The sequence below is a fragment of the Micropterus salmoides genome, unplaced genomic scaffold, assembly GCF_014851395.1.
Source record: "Micropterus salmoides isolate LMB-PRFRI ecotype aquatic unplaced genomic scaffold, ASM1485139v1 Ms_hic_scaffold_4, whole genome shotgun sequence".
Lineage (NCBI taxonomy): Eukaryota > Metazoa > Chordata > Actinopteri > Centrarchiformes > Centrarchidae > Micropterus > Micropterus salmoides.
The window spans coordinates 23,791,990-23,810,257 of record NW_024043372.1 but is presented as its reverse complement, the minus strand read 5'-3'; the positions used below and the strand labels follow the sequence as shown (position 1 = coordinate 23,810,257).

The following is an 18,268-nucleotide window of genomic DNA, read 5'->3' as shown; positions in this document are numbered from 1 at the left end:
ACTCATTTGAAAGTCTTGTTCTTAGTCTTTCGCACCCAAGTTGGAAATCACTGCAACCAATTCTTTTTGTTATAGTGTACCGAGCACCTGGCCCGTATTCTGAATTCTTATCTGAATTTGCAGAGTTTTTGTCAACTTTAGTCCTTAAAACGGACAAAGTTATTATTGTAGGGGATTTTAATATTCATGTAGATGTTGAGAATGACAGCTTCAGTACTGCGTTTATCTCTTTGTTAGATTCCATCGGCTTCTCTCAGAGTGTTCATGAACCGACTCACTGTTTTAACCACACCCTTGACCTTGTTTTGGTGTATGGTATTGAAATTGAACATTTAGTGGTGTTCCCACAGAATCCCTCTTTATCCGACCACTGTTTGATAACTTTTGAGTTTGTATTGCTGAACTACTCGCCATTGGGCAAAAATTTCTATACAAGATGTCTGTCTGATAGTGCTATAGCTAAATTTAAGGATGCGATTCCATCAGCTCTAAATACATTATCTAGTCACAAAGTAACGGAGGACTCCTATGCTAATTTCAGTCCCTCCCAAATCGATCATCTTGTTGATAGTGCTGCAGCTCGCTGCGAATGACACTCGACTCTGTAGCCCCTCTAAAAAAGAAAATACTAAAACAAAGACGGTTAGCTCCATGGTATAATACTGAAACTCGCAAATTAAAGCAAATATCACGGAAACTTGAGAGGAATTGGCGTTCCACCAAAGTGGAAAATTCTCGTTTAATTTGGCAAGATAGTCTTAAAACTTATAGGAAGGCCCTCCGTAATGCCAGAGCAGCGTACTACTCGTCATTAATAGAGGAAAATAGGAACAACCCCAGGTTTCTTTTCAGCACTGTAGCCAGGCTGACAGAGAGTCACAGCTCTATTGAGCCAAGTATTCCCATAGCTCTCAGTAGTTACGACTTCATGAGCTTCTTTAATGATAAAATTCTAGCTATTAGAGACAAAATTCACCAAGACCTGCCCTCAACTGGCACCGACTTATCTCTAACTCAGGAACCTTAGAAACAGCTGTAGAACCAGATACATGTTTAGACTGTTTTGCTTCCCTCAATCTTTACCAACTAACTTCAATAATTTCTTCATCTAAACCATCAACCTGCCTCTTAGACCCCATCCCGACTAGGCTGCTTAAAGATGTTTTACCCTTAGTCAGCACCTCTATACTAGATATGATCAATCTATCTTTATCAACAGGCTATGTACCACAGTACTTTAAAGTAGCTGTAATTAAACCTCTTCTGAAAAAGCCCAAACTTGATCCGGATGTTTTATCAAACTATAGACCTATATCTAACCTTCCATTTCTCTCTAAGGTTCTGGAGAAAGCAGTTGCTAAACAGCTGTGTGACTTTCTACAGAGCAATAGTTTATTTGAGGATTTTCAGTCAGGATTTAGAGCTCATCATAGCACAGAGACAGCACTGGTGAAAATTACTAATGACCTCCTTATTGCATCAGACAAAGGACTTGTCTCTGTACTGGTTTTATTAGATCTTAGTGCTGCATTTGATACCATTGACCATCAGATCCTATTGCAGAGACTGGAATATTTCATTGGCATTAAAGGAACCGCTCTAAGCTGGTTTAAGTCCTATTTATCAGATCGATTTCAGTTTGTACATGTTAACGATGAGTCCTCCATGCACGCCAAAGTTACTCATGGAGTTCCTCAAGGATCTGTCCTTGGACCAATCCTCTTCACTTTATATATGCTTCCTTTAGGCAATATTATCAGGAAACATTCCATAAGCTTTCATTGTTATGCAGATGATACTCAGTTATATCTATCGATCAAGCCAGATGAAACTCATCAGTTAGCTAAACTTCAAATGTGCCTTCAGGATGTTAAAACCTGGATGAGCTGTAATTTTCTTATGTTAAACTCAGATAAAACTGAAGTTATTGTTCTGGGGCCTAAGCACCTCCGTGACGCATTATCTAAAGATATAGTTTCCCTGGATGGCATCGCCTTGGCCTCCAGCACCACTGTGAGGAATCTTGGAGTTATCTTTGATCAGGACATGTCGTTTAAGTCCCACATTAAGCAAATTTCAAGGACCGCCTTTTTTCACCTACGTAATATTGCGAAAATCAGGAACATCCTGTCTAAAAATGATGCAGAAAAACTAGTCCATGCATTTGTTACTTCTAGGCTGGATTACTGCAATTCCTTATTATCAGGCTGCTCGAAAAAGTCCATTAAGACTCTTCAGCTGATCCAGAATGCTGCAGCACGTGTTCTGACAGGAACCAGGAAAAGAGATCACATTTCTCCTGTTTTAGCTTCTTTGCATTGGCTTCCAGTAAAATCCAGAATAGAATTTAAAATCATTCTTCTTACCTACAAAGCTCTTAATGGTCAGGCACCATCTTATCTTAAAGAGCTCATAGTACCTTACTACCCCACCAGAGCACTGCGCTCCCAGAATGCAGGGTTACTTGTGGTTCCTAGAGTCTCCAAAAGTAGACTAGGAGCCAGAGCGTTCAGCTATCAAGCTCCTCTCCTGTGGAACCAGGTTCCAGTTTGGGTTCAGGAGGCAGACACCATCTCCACATTTAAGAGTAGGCTTAAGACTTTCCTCTTTGATAAAGCTTATAGTTAGGGCTGGCTCAGGTAGTCCTGAACCATCCCTTAGTTATGCTGCTATAGGCCTAGACTGCCGGGGGATTTCCCATGATGCACTGAGCTCCTCTCTCCTCTACTTTCTCTCCCTCTGTATGCAACCTTATCCCATTATTGCATGTTACTAACACAACTTCTCCCCTTTCTGGTAGTCTTGTGCTTTCTCGTCCCTCTCCTCTCTCCTCCTATCACTTCCTGCAGGTTTTCTGGCTCTGGAGCTGTGGAGTCTGGATCTGTGGCTGCGGGTCGCCTGCTGCCCCCGTGTTCCTGCTCGACACCCTCTACTGCAACGACTATTGTTGCTAGTCTTATTGTTATTATAATCATTAACATTACGATGGTTACCATTAACACTATTATAAATATCTGTACCATTTTTCATTTAGTTTATAGCAACATTACCTTCGCTGTCTGTACCTCTGTGTGTATATTGTGTAGGCTGCCTCCCTCCCCTCTCTCTCTCCTTACATCCCTCTCTCTCTCTCTCTCTCTCTTTCTCTCTCTCTCTCTTTCACTCTCTTTCTTTCTCTCTCTTTCTCTCTCTCTCTCTCTCTCACCCCAACCGGTCGAGGCAGATGGCCGCCCACCCTGAGCCATGGTTCTGCTCGAGGTTTCTGCCTCTTAAAAGGAAGTTTTTCCTTGCCTCTGTCGCCTAGTGCTTGCTCTTGGTGGGAACTGTTGGGCTTCTGTAAATATCATCACAGAGTACGGTCTAGACCTGCTCTTTTATGAAAAGCGCTGTGAGATAACTGTTGTTGTGATTTGGCGCTATATAAATAAAATTGAATTGAATTGAATTGAATTAAATTATACTGAGCACTAATGACTCATCAAAAAAGAATCATTAGCAGATGCATTTTATACTGCCAATTATTGCTCTCAGATACTTGTTCAGATATTATTCATTGGCCGTGTAACTCATTCAGATGTTGTTAGAAGGAGCTTTGCAGAACAAAATGCGCACAGAGATATAAAAAAAATAATATATATAATAGGAAACAAAGTAGATTACAATATAGCTGCAAGCAGAAACCAACCAAAAGTGCACCAAGCACTTATCAACCCACAAGTTTGTCTACCCACTGAGCAATTTTGGTAATAACAGGAGAAAGCACTGCAGAGAAATATCCCGCTTCCTGTTTGTCTTAATGCGGCAAAGTCTTGTCACAGCAAACGGTCCACAAAAACTGACACGAGCATTTCTGACAGATCTGTGCACTTCATACACAACTAACTGTACACTCACTATGACGACTACTTACAGCAACTGATAAGCCTGTCTTCAGTTTAACTCATGAGAAAGTCAGCTACTGTAAACAATTCATGTGTTTATACTTCAGGGGTACAGTCATTTCTTATTACAAATACTTCACTACTGCAAAAATAAATGAGGTGGATATACAAAAAATTTGTACAGCTAAAGGCTTGTGCAGACTACACAACTTTCAGCATCAGCCGATTGCCGTGCTGTTCACTCTACACAACTTGCAGTCTTGTGACGGGAGTCTTGAAGTTGTTGTGGCGTTCACACTACGTGACTGATCAGTGACAGAGGCTCACACACTACACGAGCTGAAAGCGGCTGTGTCGTCCGACACTGGTCTCCAAACCACGTTTTGTCAAGAAATGTGAAACGGGAATGACGTGAACCTACACACGAAACAGCTGTTGTTTGTTATTATAAAGATAGAAATTATAAAGACAAAGAATATGGGTGAAAGAATGGATTAGCAAATGCAGGTAGCAGGGATTGTCTCAGCTACAGAGAGAGCTAGAGGTGAGTAAAAAGTGTTTTGCAGTGAAAAAGTAGCTGCCTGCTCTGCCAGCTGCATGCTCTCATTGGCTGGATGTGGATGTCGAGTCGGCTGACTCCAGATATTTGGCATGCTAGATATCGGCGATGTGTCAGAACTGTGTCGGGGAGCCGTTCTGATGCGTCATTGAGTAGTTCAGATGTAACGACTGGCGACTGCAGATCAATCTGTTGGGCTTGCCGAGTGGCAAATCCGGCTAAAAATCGTGTAGTGTGAACTAGGCTTAATGTAGATTTAAGGTTAAAATAGGTGTTAAAATTGAACTTTAAACTGATGAACAGAGAGGATTTTTTATTTTTCAAATTCATTGGAGGATTAAAAGTTCTGTTGATAAACCATGAGGCATCCAATTTCTTTATGTAGTATTCACATGAGGTTTTGTTGAGAATAGGCCTTTTTTAAGACATTTTGACATGTCACAGTAGCAAGAGCACAGGCGTAAATAATAAAAACGTCCTAGCATTGTTCATGCTGGCTCACTGTCACTGCTTACTTGTACTCTAGAACAGAAAGGTATTGTTTATGTTTTTAGTAACACCTGTGCTTCTCCTATTATGACAAGACAAAATGTCTGGAAAAAAAAACTTTCGATATCTTACCTGTGTCAATGATTGTTGGCCACGTTTTAATGTTCACAGAGGCAGCAGCGTCTTTGGAACGAAGAGTCCTCATGAGATTTTGAGTGGTAAGAATACACGCAGCTTTACTGACCTGGTAACAAAACATCACCAGCATGATTCATCTGAACAGGAGAAGCTGCTACAAATTGGTGAAAATTAAATGAATGACAAACAGCTGTAAACACACAACACAATGTATCTATGGCCCAACTGAGACTGGATTTTTGACAATAAAAAAAACAACGGATTTTTAAAAACAACAACTAAAAACTATTAGGATTTAAATGAATTAACACACATGTATGTACTCACAAACTCATGAACACACAATAACACACGTGCAAAAGAGCACACACACTTACATCAATAATCATGCGGACAGTTGGCAGCGTGGCTGCCAGGTTCTGAGGATGCGGAGGTCTGACGTTTACGGGAACACATCCAGCATAGAGACAGCCGTAGAAGGCGGCTATCAAATCAATGCCTGAGAGAAAGATGGAGGCCAAAGGCGGAGTTAAAAAAGAGAGAAAACTGTCCTTGTCTCACAATAATTAATACAGAATAATTAATTAATATGTAGACACAGATACCAGAGACAGGACCCACCAGGAGGATAGAGCAGCACTACGTTCTCTCCAGTGTTGATGCTGCCTTTCTCAGTAAGCGCTGCAGCTATCTTCTCTGCTCGCTTGTGAAGCTGGACACAGGTCGCTGTGCCCACTGTTACACCCTGAATAATGCACAGAGGAAGACATACAAGGTCACCAGAAACACAAGGTGTAATTTAAGTAGCAATAGCTTGTGTATTACATTGCAAGTATATACACATTTTATGTACTTGGTATATATATAAAATATGTGGTACCTTGGCATTAAGAAGGACAAAGAGGACATGATCTGGGTCTGTCTGTGCCCTCCAGTGTAGAGCCTCTGACAGATACTGGTGCTGAAAAACAAAGAAAAAAAAATTACATGTACAGTACTGTACATCTGAGGGTTTGATAATCTGTATACAATTTTACAAACACAACCATGGAGGGCGTATACAGGGAGGAGCTTTGTACTGATGGAAGACTTAAATAAAACAACACAAAGTGATGCTCAGAGACTGCATGTCTCATTAGACAGCTGTCTGGCATAAATTATCTCATGCCAACGTGCAAACAATTTATACCACATACTCAGAGCCAATTGTGCTCTTAAAATAATGAACAATAACTTAGGATGTGAAAGGTACGTCTGCAGTAAAACAAGGGAAAGCTACAGAAGGTGCATTTCTTGTAACAGATTTTAAAACATGCACTTTTTTTTGCTTATGTCACATTTTAACACACAAAATAAAACCAAAGTACAATATACATTAGAGCATGGCGACAATAAAGACAAGGTGTTGGGAAGATGCCATAAGGGGGCCATAATTCTTACCATCACAGTGGGCCACATACAGAGCTACATCCAGAGAGAGACGGGAGCAGAAAGAGAGAAGAGTCCAAATTTTTTTTTAATCTATAAAACTGGGACTGGGCCATTGTTACACTGGCAGTGGAAAGTCTTCAAAACAAACTATTTACCATCATAACACATTGTGAGCATTGGTGCACACATTTCCTGCTGCTTCTGAATGACATGCTTAGGCTCTTTTGAAAACAGTGTGGAATATGGTTATACAGAGTTACAGGTAATACGGAGGTAGTGGCAGGTTGAAAGTGAGAGTTACAGCATTCATGGTCACACTACCTTTCGGACAAGATCCTGGTCTTCGATCATGCCGAGGTCCCTGCCTGCGGCCTGGGCAATCCTCTTCCCTGCCACCAGGTTGCCCACCATCACGGATGCAGGACCTACGCCAACTACAAGAAAAAATGAGTGTGAGAGAGAGATGAGTGTAATACAGTATCATTTATACAGCAGCCCTCATAGGTTTAACCAAAGAGACATTAGTCTGGAAAGTAAAACATTTAAACAGCATTACTAGTTTGGGTAAGATAGAGGTCTGCCAATAAAACTAATCCTGTGAGAATACAAAGACTGCAGTATAAAAACTGCATTAAATATAATACTGTATGTGTTTAAGTACACAGATTATGGAAATGGAATGAGGAGTGATGCGTGACTGTATTCAGTATTTTGGTGAAAATGTGCAGTTTGTATAATGAGTAATAATGTTATACTATACTTAAATCTGCATGTTACAACTTTCATGTAAGTCTGCAGTGTAGCAGGGGCACAGCAGTCTTTGTTTTATAATGGTTAAGGGGGACGCAAGGAGCCCTGTGAAAATAAGTTATTATAACTTGTAGTGTTTTTATCCTGTGTCGTGCTTTAATTTTACACTAAAACACTTTGTTCATGTTATATGTTGCTTATAGGTTGTTCTATTTTGTTTCATTTTGGGGTTTCTCTGCATGTCATGTTTTTTCAAATTGGATGGATTTTGGTGATATTTGTGTGTCATGTGTTTTTTGTTTTATGACAGATTAAAAACAAACCCTTGTGTGACATTTGCTCAACTTCGCCACAGCCAGAGCCAACACGGGAGAAATATCCTTTTCCCAAAACCAGAAACTCTAATGAAATTGTTACGTAACCCCACAACCAGGCTCTTATTTTACAAAACACTTTATATCCTGACTGACTTGCAGAACTGTCAGCAGCTCCTCTTATCTTTGCCGTCATGGTCAGTCCTTTTTTTTTACCTTAACCATAAAAGATCTTAATACACGTTTCACAAGCCTGTTTTACCAGATATGCATCACCTACCAGGCTGCTTCTGGCGGGGCTTGGGCAGGTTGGTGACACAGGTATGGGGACACATCAGGATGTTGCAGGGGTGCAGGTTGCCGTCTAAGAAGAACTGCTTGGTGTCAGAGATATGGATGCCACCCAGGGGTGTTTTAGGTAAGGTGTTGGCCGGGACAAGAGCTAGACAGTAGAGGCCCACCTGATGGATACTGTCGATAGCCTACAGAGGAAATCAAACATCGAGACATGGTTGGTTGAGCAGTAAAATTGTGTGAAAAAATGAGTTATACACTAAAGGAATATTCTGAGTAGTTAAAGTAACTTAACCTCTGCTGACAAAATGGTGATTTTTGTCTCTATATTATTACAGACACATTGAATGGAAATCTTTAACATCGCAGTGTAGTAGTACTGACTGAACATGATTTAGAGTATTATTTTACACACAAAAGAAGTACTGCACACCGCTCCATGTGGTTTGCCTCACATAAACAAAACATTTGGAAGGAGACGATGAGGCGATTCACCTGAAGCACTCGGCTCATCCACTGGAAACTGTCCTCCTCGCTGGCGTCTGGCCTCTGCTCCGCCACAATCACGACCCTCTCGTCATAGAACACCGTGACTGAAAACACAGTGATCCTGACACACACACACAGAAACACACACAGATATGTTAGAGATTATTCAGAGGATATGGAAATCACAAGCAGTTTAAATGTTGTTTATACGTCAACATTACATGCCATTTTGGGGCCTGCTGTGCTTCCTTTGTGCCACCAGATGTCAGTAGTGAAAATTAGTATTCACACTTCAACAGAGAAGCGCATCATTTTTGTGTGAAGAAGAATTCGGTGATCTCCTCACCTTCCACGGTACACAGTCTTGACTGGCTCCACGGCAAGAGCGGTGGCCACCAGGTCATCAGCGTTGTGCCTCCGTCCGCTCACCATCAGCAGGCCCTCAATCTTCCCCACCACAAAGATCAGACTGCCCTGCACAGAGCGGGGGCACACACAGCAGGGTCATTATACTGTTAAGTATACAGACCCATTCAAAGACAGAAAGAGACGGATGGTTTCCAGGAAGGCTCAAGTTACCACAGATGTTGTACTGTAATGAAACAGTCCTACTTACTGGGCCAACAAACCCCAAGAGTCCTGACCGCACAAATGGAATCTCTCCAATGGGAACTCCATTAGCATTAACCGGTATCACCTGAACATGAGGATACACAGACAGAAAGGATGGCAATACACCACAAAAAGTGAATTAATTAAGTTTCTAATTTATGAGATTGTTGCAGCAGCACAGGCAGATTGTGGGTGTAACTCCACTTTCATACCTCAAAGGTGTTTTTGGTGACTCCAGGCAGGCCGTAGTACATGTTGCCTCCAGCACGGGAGTTTACTATTATCTCTCCTATCTCATCTGTTTTACACAACTGAGGAGGCCCGTCTGCCTTTACAATGCACATCAGAGCTGGAGACACACAAAGGTAGCATTTAGAAAACATGGACTTCATAACTTAAAGGTATATACTACATATGAGAGCAAAGATCTATAGTTGCACTTTTAAAACGTTTATTCTTTCTCTAGCTGTTGAGGCTGGCACATAAAAAAATATTCAGGAGGAATAAAGATTGTGTGAGCTGTGTGATTTCAGAGAAATGGAAAGAGTCATTTTCTTCTGGAGTATTGATACTATGATAGAAGTGTATCAATTTTTAATGACATGGTTTGACAAAACCATGAAATATTATGGTGTAGAGACAATCAAAAATTTTAATGGTTATTTAATTTTGAGGTGTGAGTTACTTACAAATGTCAGCAGACAAGATGGACCATTTAATTAGCCTTTATTTGGAGTTTCAGTATGGCTATAAATGTATGATTATGTTTAATGAGTAATTTAGTAATTTTGTTGTAGACATGAAGTGGAGTGGGAGTGTTGTGGCACGTAGTTGTATACATGACACTGTAATAAAAAAACAAGGAATTGTATATATTTTACATTACTATTAAACATTTTCCAAAGCATATCATATTTTTTATTCCCAGCCTTCAACATTTATGCAAGAATAAAATGGAAATCAACTTGCAGATATCTGACTTTCTTTTGAGATCCATCACAGGAAATATTTAGCATTTCATTTTTTTGCCAAAGTTATCTCATCATCTTGTGTTAATGCAGTAGAGAGCGTTTTCTTGTTGGTGTGTTCACGTGCTTGAAGAAAGCTCCAACAAATCTCTGATTTGAGAGTTGGCTTCAACGCACCACTCTTTCCTGTGTTCCTAATCAATCCTTTCCACAAACATTCATGTTTGCTTAGTCGGCTTACAATTCTAACATACTTTAAGTCATGAATGTGTTTTTTCTTTTTTGCCAGCCAACTCTTTTTTTGCCTACAAGCACTTGTCTGTCATTTGTTTTTCATGCGACTTGTTTATCTTTCCTTCTATCCTCACCTCCAGGCATGACGTGCCCCACATCTTGTACAGTCAGGGCGGAGTTCTTGTCCTCTGTGTTGACCCTGATGACACCGTGGCTCAGGCCACCCATGGAAAGAATGGCACGGGCAGGGAGGGGTGCGCCAGGGACTCCCGGTCTACACAGGAGAGAGTTCACTCAAACATGAATATTTCCATCCATCCCATCTGTTCTCACAGATCTGCCCACCTGCCCACGTCCACCACCACATACAATCTTACCCTGATAGAGCAGTAAATATAAAAATCAACCATGAGTGAAGCAGTGTGCCATGTTTTTCTTTGTCAGCTTTTATTATTCATCACTGGATTCAAATTGGGGATGTGATAGTGGGAAGGAGGGAGAAATGGGAGGTAGGTGGTAATAGAGAGTTTGGGAAAAAATCCTACATAAAAATGGAATATGCGTTAGTGACATACCGGCGTATAGCTACTGTCATGGCCTCAGGGGAGGTAGCACATGGACAGATAACCTCAGGTTTCAGCCCGTGGGACTGAAACACGTTCAGGAAGGCATCACAAGAAGACACCGACCCTAGATCAGAAAAAGATAAGGGATTCAAAATATTAAATCTAATTTGTGTGGTTTGAAAGCCCCTAGTTTTACAAAGCTGGGGGTCATGAAGTACTCACAGGGGTTAGCACCATCAGCAACAATCAGCATCCGTAATGAAGCCAGACTGGTGTCTCTCTGGTCCCGATGAGCCATCATGGCCCAGTGTAGATCACGGCACTTCACCAAAGCTATACGAGCTGCACGAGAGTAAACATGTCGTCATGTTATACATTCAGTTTTTTTGTATGGCCTTACTCAAGCTGAGGGATCAGTAAATTTACCTTTGTGGATGTGGACCCTCTGTACCCAGGAGAGGGGACAAGCCTTCATTACAGCATAGGGAACACTGATAGTGTGTATTCTGTTCATCACTGCCTGGAAACCAACAAAACCTGATTAAGCAGCTAATACAGTATAATAATCATGACAAAAACCCCACGTTGGGCAATTCTACTAAATCATGTTAAAGACGCCCCAACTTTCAACAGAATCTGATCTAATAGCTAAAAGTGTAATGCTTTGTTTATTTTATCGTACCATTATAAATGATGTAAATTGTTAATGAATTCAATAAAGACATTTCTAAAAGGTAAATCAGACATAATGTGGGTGGAATAAACAAACAAAATCATATCTTTTCAAAGTATACAAAATAGAGACAGAGACTAAAAAAGAAATGATACAAAAGTTACACAAGCTAGATAACATAATGTGAGCAACAGATCAACATGTGGTAAATATCTGTACAGGGCTGGGCGATATGGCCAAAAATGTTATCATGATAAAAACATTTCATATAATTCGATATTTATAATTATCACAATAAATGTTAAATTATTATTATTATTATTATTATATATTATTATTATTATTATATTAATTATATTATTTATTTTCAGTTTAAAGGCTGGTTTTGTTTTATTTAATTATTTTCTCAGTGGATCTCTTCACAAATCTGAAACAGAATATTCAAAACAATTATGATTTTTTTAAATGATTTATAAAATTTGATACAATTAGTTAAAATCTTTTTTCAGTTCCTTTTCCTCAACAAAATAAACATCTTAACAGAAAAATGGAGTGCTAATAAAACATGTATCGAACATTTGTTATATTGTTATTAAGGAAAATTAAATCGTGATAATTATCATTACTGTTTTATTGCCCAGCCCCATGTATCTAATAAGAATAATGCATAAGGGACCAATGGAAATAAAACAACTTAAAACAGCTTTAATTCTGAAAAAAGTACTGTATCAAGTCCCAAAAAACCATGGGATTTTTCACATGTCCATCATGGAATCCATGAAGTTTTTATAATTTGGACATTTGGTCAATTTACCAGATACTTGATGAGAACACAGACACTAAAATTCCCCTTTCTTCTCTGTTGTGGTGCAACTATCATCATTTAAAACCATTTTGAAAGCAAAAATGGATTTGTATTATTGCACACGTGCATATGCACTTACTGTGAGAACTCCATGCCATAGGCCCATATCCTTTTTAAAGTCCAGGACATTCACTAAAGTTTCCCCTAAAGTGAAGAAAGACAGAAGTGTCTTCAGACTTATAACAGCCGTGTTGATGAAGAAACCTTCAGATGACAGATGATGACGACACTCTGGGTCTTTACTCACCCTCACAGTAGTTGCAGGCCTGGGTCAGTGCTTGACAGTGGGTCAACATGGCTACTTTAGACACAGCCACACCCACTACTGTGCCATCTTTACTCGCCTTGTACTAAACAGAGAGCAAACACCGGACAGACATATAAAATCGCAACACTTGACTTTTCAAACCACATCAGGACGCAATAATACTCAGGTTTTAATGTTCCCAAATCAAGTTCTGTTTTTATTGTGTGCTAAACAACAGCCAGTTATACAAGATAGTCTCATGAAAAGCAGTAACTGCAGTACCTCTATGTATGCAGGGTCAGTGTTGGCAGTGGGGATGTGCGGCTGCCAGTCTTTGGAAGGCTTGGTCAGGTATTTTGAGTCTGTCACCACCCACTTAAGTCGAGGCCAGCCTATCAGAGAAAAGCATCAGTAAAAGTAAAGTCAAGTAATATCAAGGAGGCTTCATCATCCATTCTTCATTAAAACACAGAGCACATTGTACCCTCCCTGCGTAACAACTTTGTATTACGGAAGTTGATCTGAGATTTAGCCATTATATGTTTTCCTTTCAGCAATATTTCATAAAAGACTATGGTATTTTTAAAGGAATATGTCTAATTGTTCAAATAAAGTTCAATCATTCCTGAAAGAGCTCACTGACCTTTAAATTGCAGTATTTCCCCAGTGGGTGTCTTGGGTAAACCCTTCAGACAGATCTCACTTGTCAGAGCCAGACCAACACCACAGCTTCCGAGCAGAAACCCCACCTGGCTGATACCTGCATCCTAAAAACACACACATTCATAGTTAAACAGAAAAGGAAAAACTCTCTATGTAGTCACAAAATGTTCCTCTGTGGGTTTTCTTACCTTGCGAGACAGTGGTACTTCAATAGGTACAGGTATAACTTCAGCCAGGAGGCAGCCGTAGAAGGCCACCCAGAACATCCCAGGGTCACTGTTGGGGTACACCAGCGCCACCTACCAAGACATTGAACTTTACATTTAGGATTGTTTTACATTGGATTATAAAGAAGAAAAATCTTAATGGATATAAACGCTGGTGGTAAAATGTTACATTGTTACTAACAATAGTAACAAGAACTACAGGTCTAATGCCGAGCTAGCAACTCTGTGAGTTTGTACTACACAGGTGCTTTAAGCTAAATGCTAACATCAGCATGGGCGACTGTGACTCAGGAGGTAGAGCGGGTTGCCCGTTAATCAGAAGGTCAGTAGTTCAATACCCAGCTCCTTCAGACTGCATGTGAATGGTGAATGCAGATTTAGTGTAAAAGCGCTTTGCGTGGCTATACAAATACGGAGCATTTACATTTAACATGCTCACAATGATATATATATTTTGGAGGTACATACGTATTAGATCAATTGAAATTTTGACCTGACAAGAGGAAAAGTCAGGAGATCACTAAAGTCAAGAGGAGTCATCTTAGCACTATGGATGGCTGTAGAAAATTTCATGGCAATCCACTTTGTTGAAATAAAAATAATGTAATTTCATTTAGTTTTTAGTCCCGTCTTTCACAGATAATTCAAGTCAACAATAATAAATCACTGCTGGAGCAGTTGCACAAAGACACATCATTGGGAGAGAAGTTGGAAATATACAGGTTTAAATCTCGTTTCTGCAAATATTTCAAAATTAATTTGTCAGGGTGACACTACCATTGTTATATGCATGTTGTGTGTGAGTCTGCTTTCAGCGTGTCCGCTCTCTCACCCTGTCTCCAGGTTTGAGGATTTGTTCATTCTTGGCGCCCAGCTTGTTCAGGAGGGTGTACGCCAGCTTCACGCTGCGACTCCACAGCTTCCCTAACAGACAGAAGGTGGAGTGGGGACGAGGGAGTAAGGAGAGAAGGTTATATGTCTTACCTCTGCCAAAAATCCCATGTCACAGAGTACACACATCTTTCTATTGTCCAGATGAACTCTTGACATGAACTCCTGAAATAGCTCTCAACACAGCGTAGTACCTTTAACTAACTACCAGCAGCTGTATGTTACTGCTACTGATTTTACACCATAAACATCCTTCCAGGCTGCATATTAATAGTCCTGTGTCTCACCATAAGTCAGTGTGTAGAGCGGTTTGCCCGTGATATCAAGAGCAGTGAGGGCGGGGCTCTTCCCCTGAGTGGCCCCCCAGCGGGCCAACGCTGCCTGCAGGGCTGGGGGCCAGTTACTGACCACTCCCAAAGGCTCCCCTTTCACTGGGATGATCTGACGGCCCTCTGGCTTCGGTGTGTTGGGGTCCACCTGGGGCACTGTGAGAGAGAGAGAGAGAGAGCGCAGAACATTTTTGGGTATATTACAGATTAATGACATCCAAACGTACCAAGTATACAACCAAATATACTTTATAATGAGGCACATTTTATTAGTTGCAACTGATTACTTTATTAATGGTTAATAGTTTAGCATTTACTAACGGTTTATAGATCAGACATATCCAGGTTGTGAAAAATGCCTTTGACTGGTTGGACTTTTTTTACTACAATCCATTTATTAACAACTTATTAACATTTACAGCTGCCAACTTGATGATTTAAATTGCAGTGTTACCAAACAGTAGGAGAAACACTGGCCAAACTAACGACCCAAAACTTAACGGCTTATAACTTATCTATAAAGTATCAGTACTTTATGTATTATTACACAATGCTGCAGTACGCAAACTCAGTTTGTAATATTTTTTGTGATGTAGTACAGAAATTACAACAGAAATTTAAGCGGCGTATTGGGAACACAGTGGTTAGAGTTGTTTTTATGAAGCGGTGTACCTTCTACGATCTCCTCTGAGTCGTCTGTGAAGAACTCACTGAGCGGCGGCCTCTTGGGCCTCTTCAGGGTGTTGAGCAGCTGCTGGATCTTAGTGGACACTCTGCTGTTCACAGGAACTCCTACAGCCAGGATGAAGGAGGAGAGGGGCGGTGGCAGGGCAAACACACAGTCACACACACTCCGTGGCTCATCCATCCAGTGATACAACACTACACGTTTAAACTTCTTACCATCTCATACTGTCTGCTGCTCTTTATCCCATATCACAAGAGACTCTATTTTTGTAGATTGAATTATTTGTCTTGAATTGATTCTAATGTCTTTTGGGAAGGAAAAGCAGCACACGTAGGTGGCAACAACACAAGGAAAACACGGTGTGAACTGGGGTAGAGGTTGTTTCTTTTGGTTTGGGATCACACGTGAGGATTCACTCTGTGCGTGGATGTTGTTGGTGTTGCATTTATTTCTATAATCATTCATTACAAACAGGAGGGAGAGTTAAGGGTACAACAACAAACACAGGAGGCTATGGACATTATTTATATATTAAGGAGTTTCCTTACTCTGGATATTACCTCTTCCTATTAGCCAGTCAAATAAACATGTGACAGGGTGGAGAAAGATCAAGAAGAAAAGAAAGCAGTAAAGTCTGATTAACGATATGTCATGTTTGGTGGTCACTTATTTTGGAGCGAGAAGAGTGCGAGTGGAGTCAGACAGAGGCTCCTATAGAGACATGCAAACAAATGCAAATGTTATATGGTGTAGTCGTTACCATCCGCAGTCTCCATCATGCTTGAGCGGCTCTGCCCGCGGCTCATCCCTCGGACCACGGCGTTAGAGGGCAGGTCCACACGCGACCCTCTGGATGGAGGGGCCACAGCTGTCACATCTGGAGGGGGGGCGCTGTTTTCTGAGGGGGCTGCAAGGGGAAGAAAGGGAGGACAGTCTGAACGATGCCCTCCTGGTTTCAGCTGGATTTTTAATTACAAGGACTGAAGCGTAACAAAGACCAACACACAGTAGGTATCATTCTAGGCAGAATTTAAATGCAGTCAAAATGTAAAGATATTTGAATATGAATCCTTTCAGTGGGACAGCTCGCTAGATAACAATACTCCATTAGTTTAAAAAGCAGGTGTAACTTTTTATTTAGTAAAACGAAAAGTGTAGCTATGAATGATTGCATTTAACATTTAAAATTCTATTATTTAACATTTAAAATTTTATTATATGAACTTTTTGGAATATTGTCTATGATTATTAAGTCTGAATTTTGCCACTTTCAGTTAAGTCTGTAATATACTTCAGGCACAGCAGTTGTTTTCATGGTTTTGGGCAAACCAGAGCCACTATGGAAATAAGTTATGTTTACTTTTAGTGGATTTATCCTGTGTCATGCTTCAGGTTCATGCATAGCATCTGGTTTGTGTTTAATTGTGATGTTTTTTGTTTACGGTGTTGTTATCATTATTACTTTTTTTTATTAATTCTTTTAACTTCAACTTTTTCACTCTAAATGGCAACCGAGCCCTGTTAGTTAATGAAAGTCACAAGATGTAGGTGAAAGCTCTGGAAGAAATCTCTTAAGAGCATCTTGAGTTAAGATTTTTGTCCAAGGTCAAGATTGAACCTTAAAGCTCCACATCGACTTCTGAACACATTTTGTCTGTGGACTGATAAGTACATGGGTATAACAGTTAATAAATGCTTCATTACACACTGTAAGGATTTGTTAGTGTGTAATCATACATCAATACATATGATTACAGCTTCATATAATACTGTGTTGTCAATCATTCATTAACTGTTTATACACCAGTTATGAATGCTTCATAGGAGAAGTTCCAATTGTTGAAATAAATGTATTATTAACACTTTATTTGCTTACATATACACTACGGTGAGTTATTAACTATTGTTTCAGTATTTATATACTGCTTATAAATGCTAAATGGGGGATTATGGTTAAATGTAATCGTCACTGTCTGAATGTAGTTATGTCCCTTTTCATGAACTATTATACAAAAAGTTTAGCTCTTGATAGAAGAATAACACCAACAAGCACCAGAATATGCCAGTATTCCCTGTAATAACAAGTTAATTTTGGACAAACCTAATAAACCCAACAACACCAGTCGTGTCCATGAATATTTTACCCCAGACAAAAATCAGTCGAGTGCCTCACCAATGCGACTGTGAGCCAGCATGTCCGTCACAGCTGCGGTGTGGGGCTGCTCATGCGGCTGGTGGTGAGGCTGATACAGAGGTTGGTACTGCGGCTTGTACTGGAGCTGAGGCTGAGGCTGAGGCTGGCTCTGAGGCTGCGGCTTGGCCTCTCCGTGGGACAAGGTGGAGGAGGCCGAAGAGGAGGTGGAGGAGCCCTGGACTGTGCGGTTGATCCAAGAGTCTGGGCTCTGCAGGTTGGGATTGACCGGAGGCGCAGGAGCGACCACTGACGACTGCCTGCGCACAGACGTCTCATCTTCAGAACCTGATGAGGAGTCTGAGGAAGAGAGAAAAAAGGATGAAATATCCAGCACTGTATCCTCCTGGCTAACGGTCAGTCTGTCTGTAAAAGCATTATGACAGAGCAGGAGGACTGTCCTTCTTCCTGTCCTACCTGGTGGTGTGCGGGTTTCAATGGGAGATTGCACATAAGTGGAGCGTCGCTTGGTAGGCATGGGGAGTGCCATCTTCTCCTCTTTATGTTTTGCCAGGGCAGCTTGGACTGCCTCAGTATGTATATCTGCATACACAGAAAACAATATAGTTTGAGTTAGGCATGGTTTGACTTGATCGTAGCAGCTTTGGATCAGATTCAAAGCAAAGAAACAATAAAAGAAACAATGAAAACAGCTTCTTGAATTGACTCATACTAGTCGTACTCTTGTTGTGCTGAACTTTTTCTTTCCCTGTATATTAGCTTATTAACAACCTTTGAACAGGCTAATGCTATTACTTCATTTTAATAG

At 40.5% G+C, this 18,268-nt stretch overlaps 1 protein-coding gene across 2 annotated transcripts in view; it reads right to left on the bottom strand.

The window, feature by feature from the left end:
- The window catches only part of dip2bb (disco-interacting protein 2 homolog Bb), a 50,052-nt gene that overhangs the window by 10,152 nt on the left and 21,632 nt on the right, over positions 1 to 18,268 (bottom strand). Inside the window, exons 4-29 of one of the 2 annotated variants that reach the window (XM_038696714.1) lie at positions 17,917 to 18,042; positions 17,482 to 17,799; positions 16,069 to 16,215; positions 15,293 to 15,412; positions 14,579 to 14,776; positions 14,233 to 14,324; positions 13,362 to 13,472; positions 13,154 to 13,277; positions 12,793 to 12,902; positions 12,511 to 12,613; positions 12,343 to 12,407; positions 11,152 to 11,245; positions 10,948 to 11,067; positions 10,735 to 10,849; positions 10,294 to 10,433; positions 9,170 to 9,306; positions 8,962 to 9,042; positions 8,692 to 8,819; positions 8,352 to 8,466; positions 7,843 to 8,044; positions 6,820 to 6,932; positions 6,508 to 6,531; positions 5,948 to 6,028; positions 5,689 to 5,812; positions 5,445 to 5,566; positions 5,062 to 5,173 (exon numbers count right to left, since the gene is read on the bottom strand). In XM_038696714.1, the coding sequence (XP_038552642.1) occupies positions 5,062 to 5,173; positions 5,445 to 5,566; positions 5,689 to 5,812; positions 5,948 to 6,028; positions 6,508 to 6,531; positions 6,820 to 6,932; positions 7,843 to 8,044; positions 8,352 to 8,466; positions 8,692 to 8,819; positions 8,962 to 9,042; positions 9,170 to 9,306; positions 10,294 to 10,433; positions 10,735 to 10,849; positions 10,948 to 11,067; positions 11,152 to 11,245; positions 12,343 to 12,407; positions 12,511 to 12,613; positions 12,793 to 12,902; positions 13,154 to 13,277; positions 13,362 to 13,472; positions 14,233 to 14,324; positions 14,579 to 14,776; positions 15,293 to 15,412; positions 16,069 to 16,215; positions 17,482 to 17,799; positions 17,917 to 18,042 (3,222 nt within the window). The remainder of the gene's footprint in view (positions 1 to 5,061; positions 5,174 to 5,444; positions 5,567 to 5,688; positions 5,813 to 5,947; positions 6,029 to 6,507; positions 6,532 to 6,819; positions 6,933 to 7,842; positions 8,045 to 8,351; positions 8,467 to 8,691; positions 8,820 to 8,961; positions 9,043 to 9,169; positions 9,307 to 10,293; positions 10,434 to 10,734; positions 10,850 to 10,947; positions 11,068 to 11,151; positions 11,246 to 12,342; positions 12,408 to 12,510; positions 12,614 to 12,792; positions 12,903 to 13,153; positions 13,278 to 13,361; positions 13,473 to 14,232; positions 14,325 to 14,578; positions 14,777 to 15,292; positions 15,413 to 16,068; positions 16,216 to 17,481; positions 17,800 to 17,916; positions 18,043 to 18,268) is intronic. The other variant, XM_038696715.1, reaches the window with a different exon arrangement.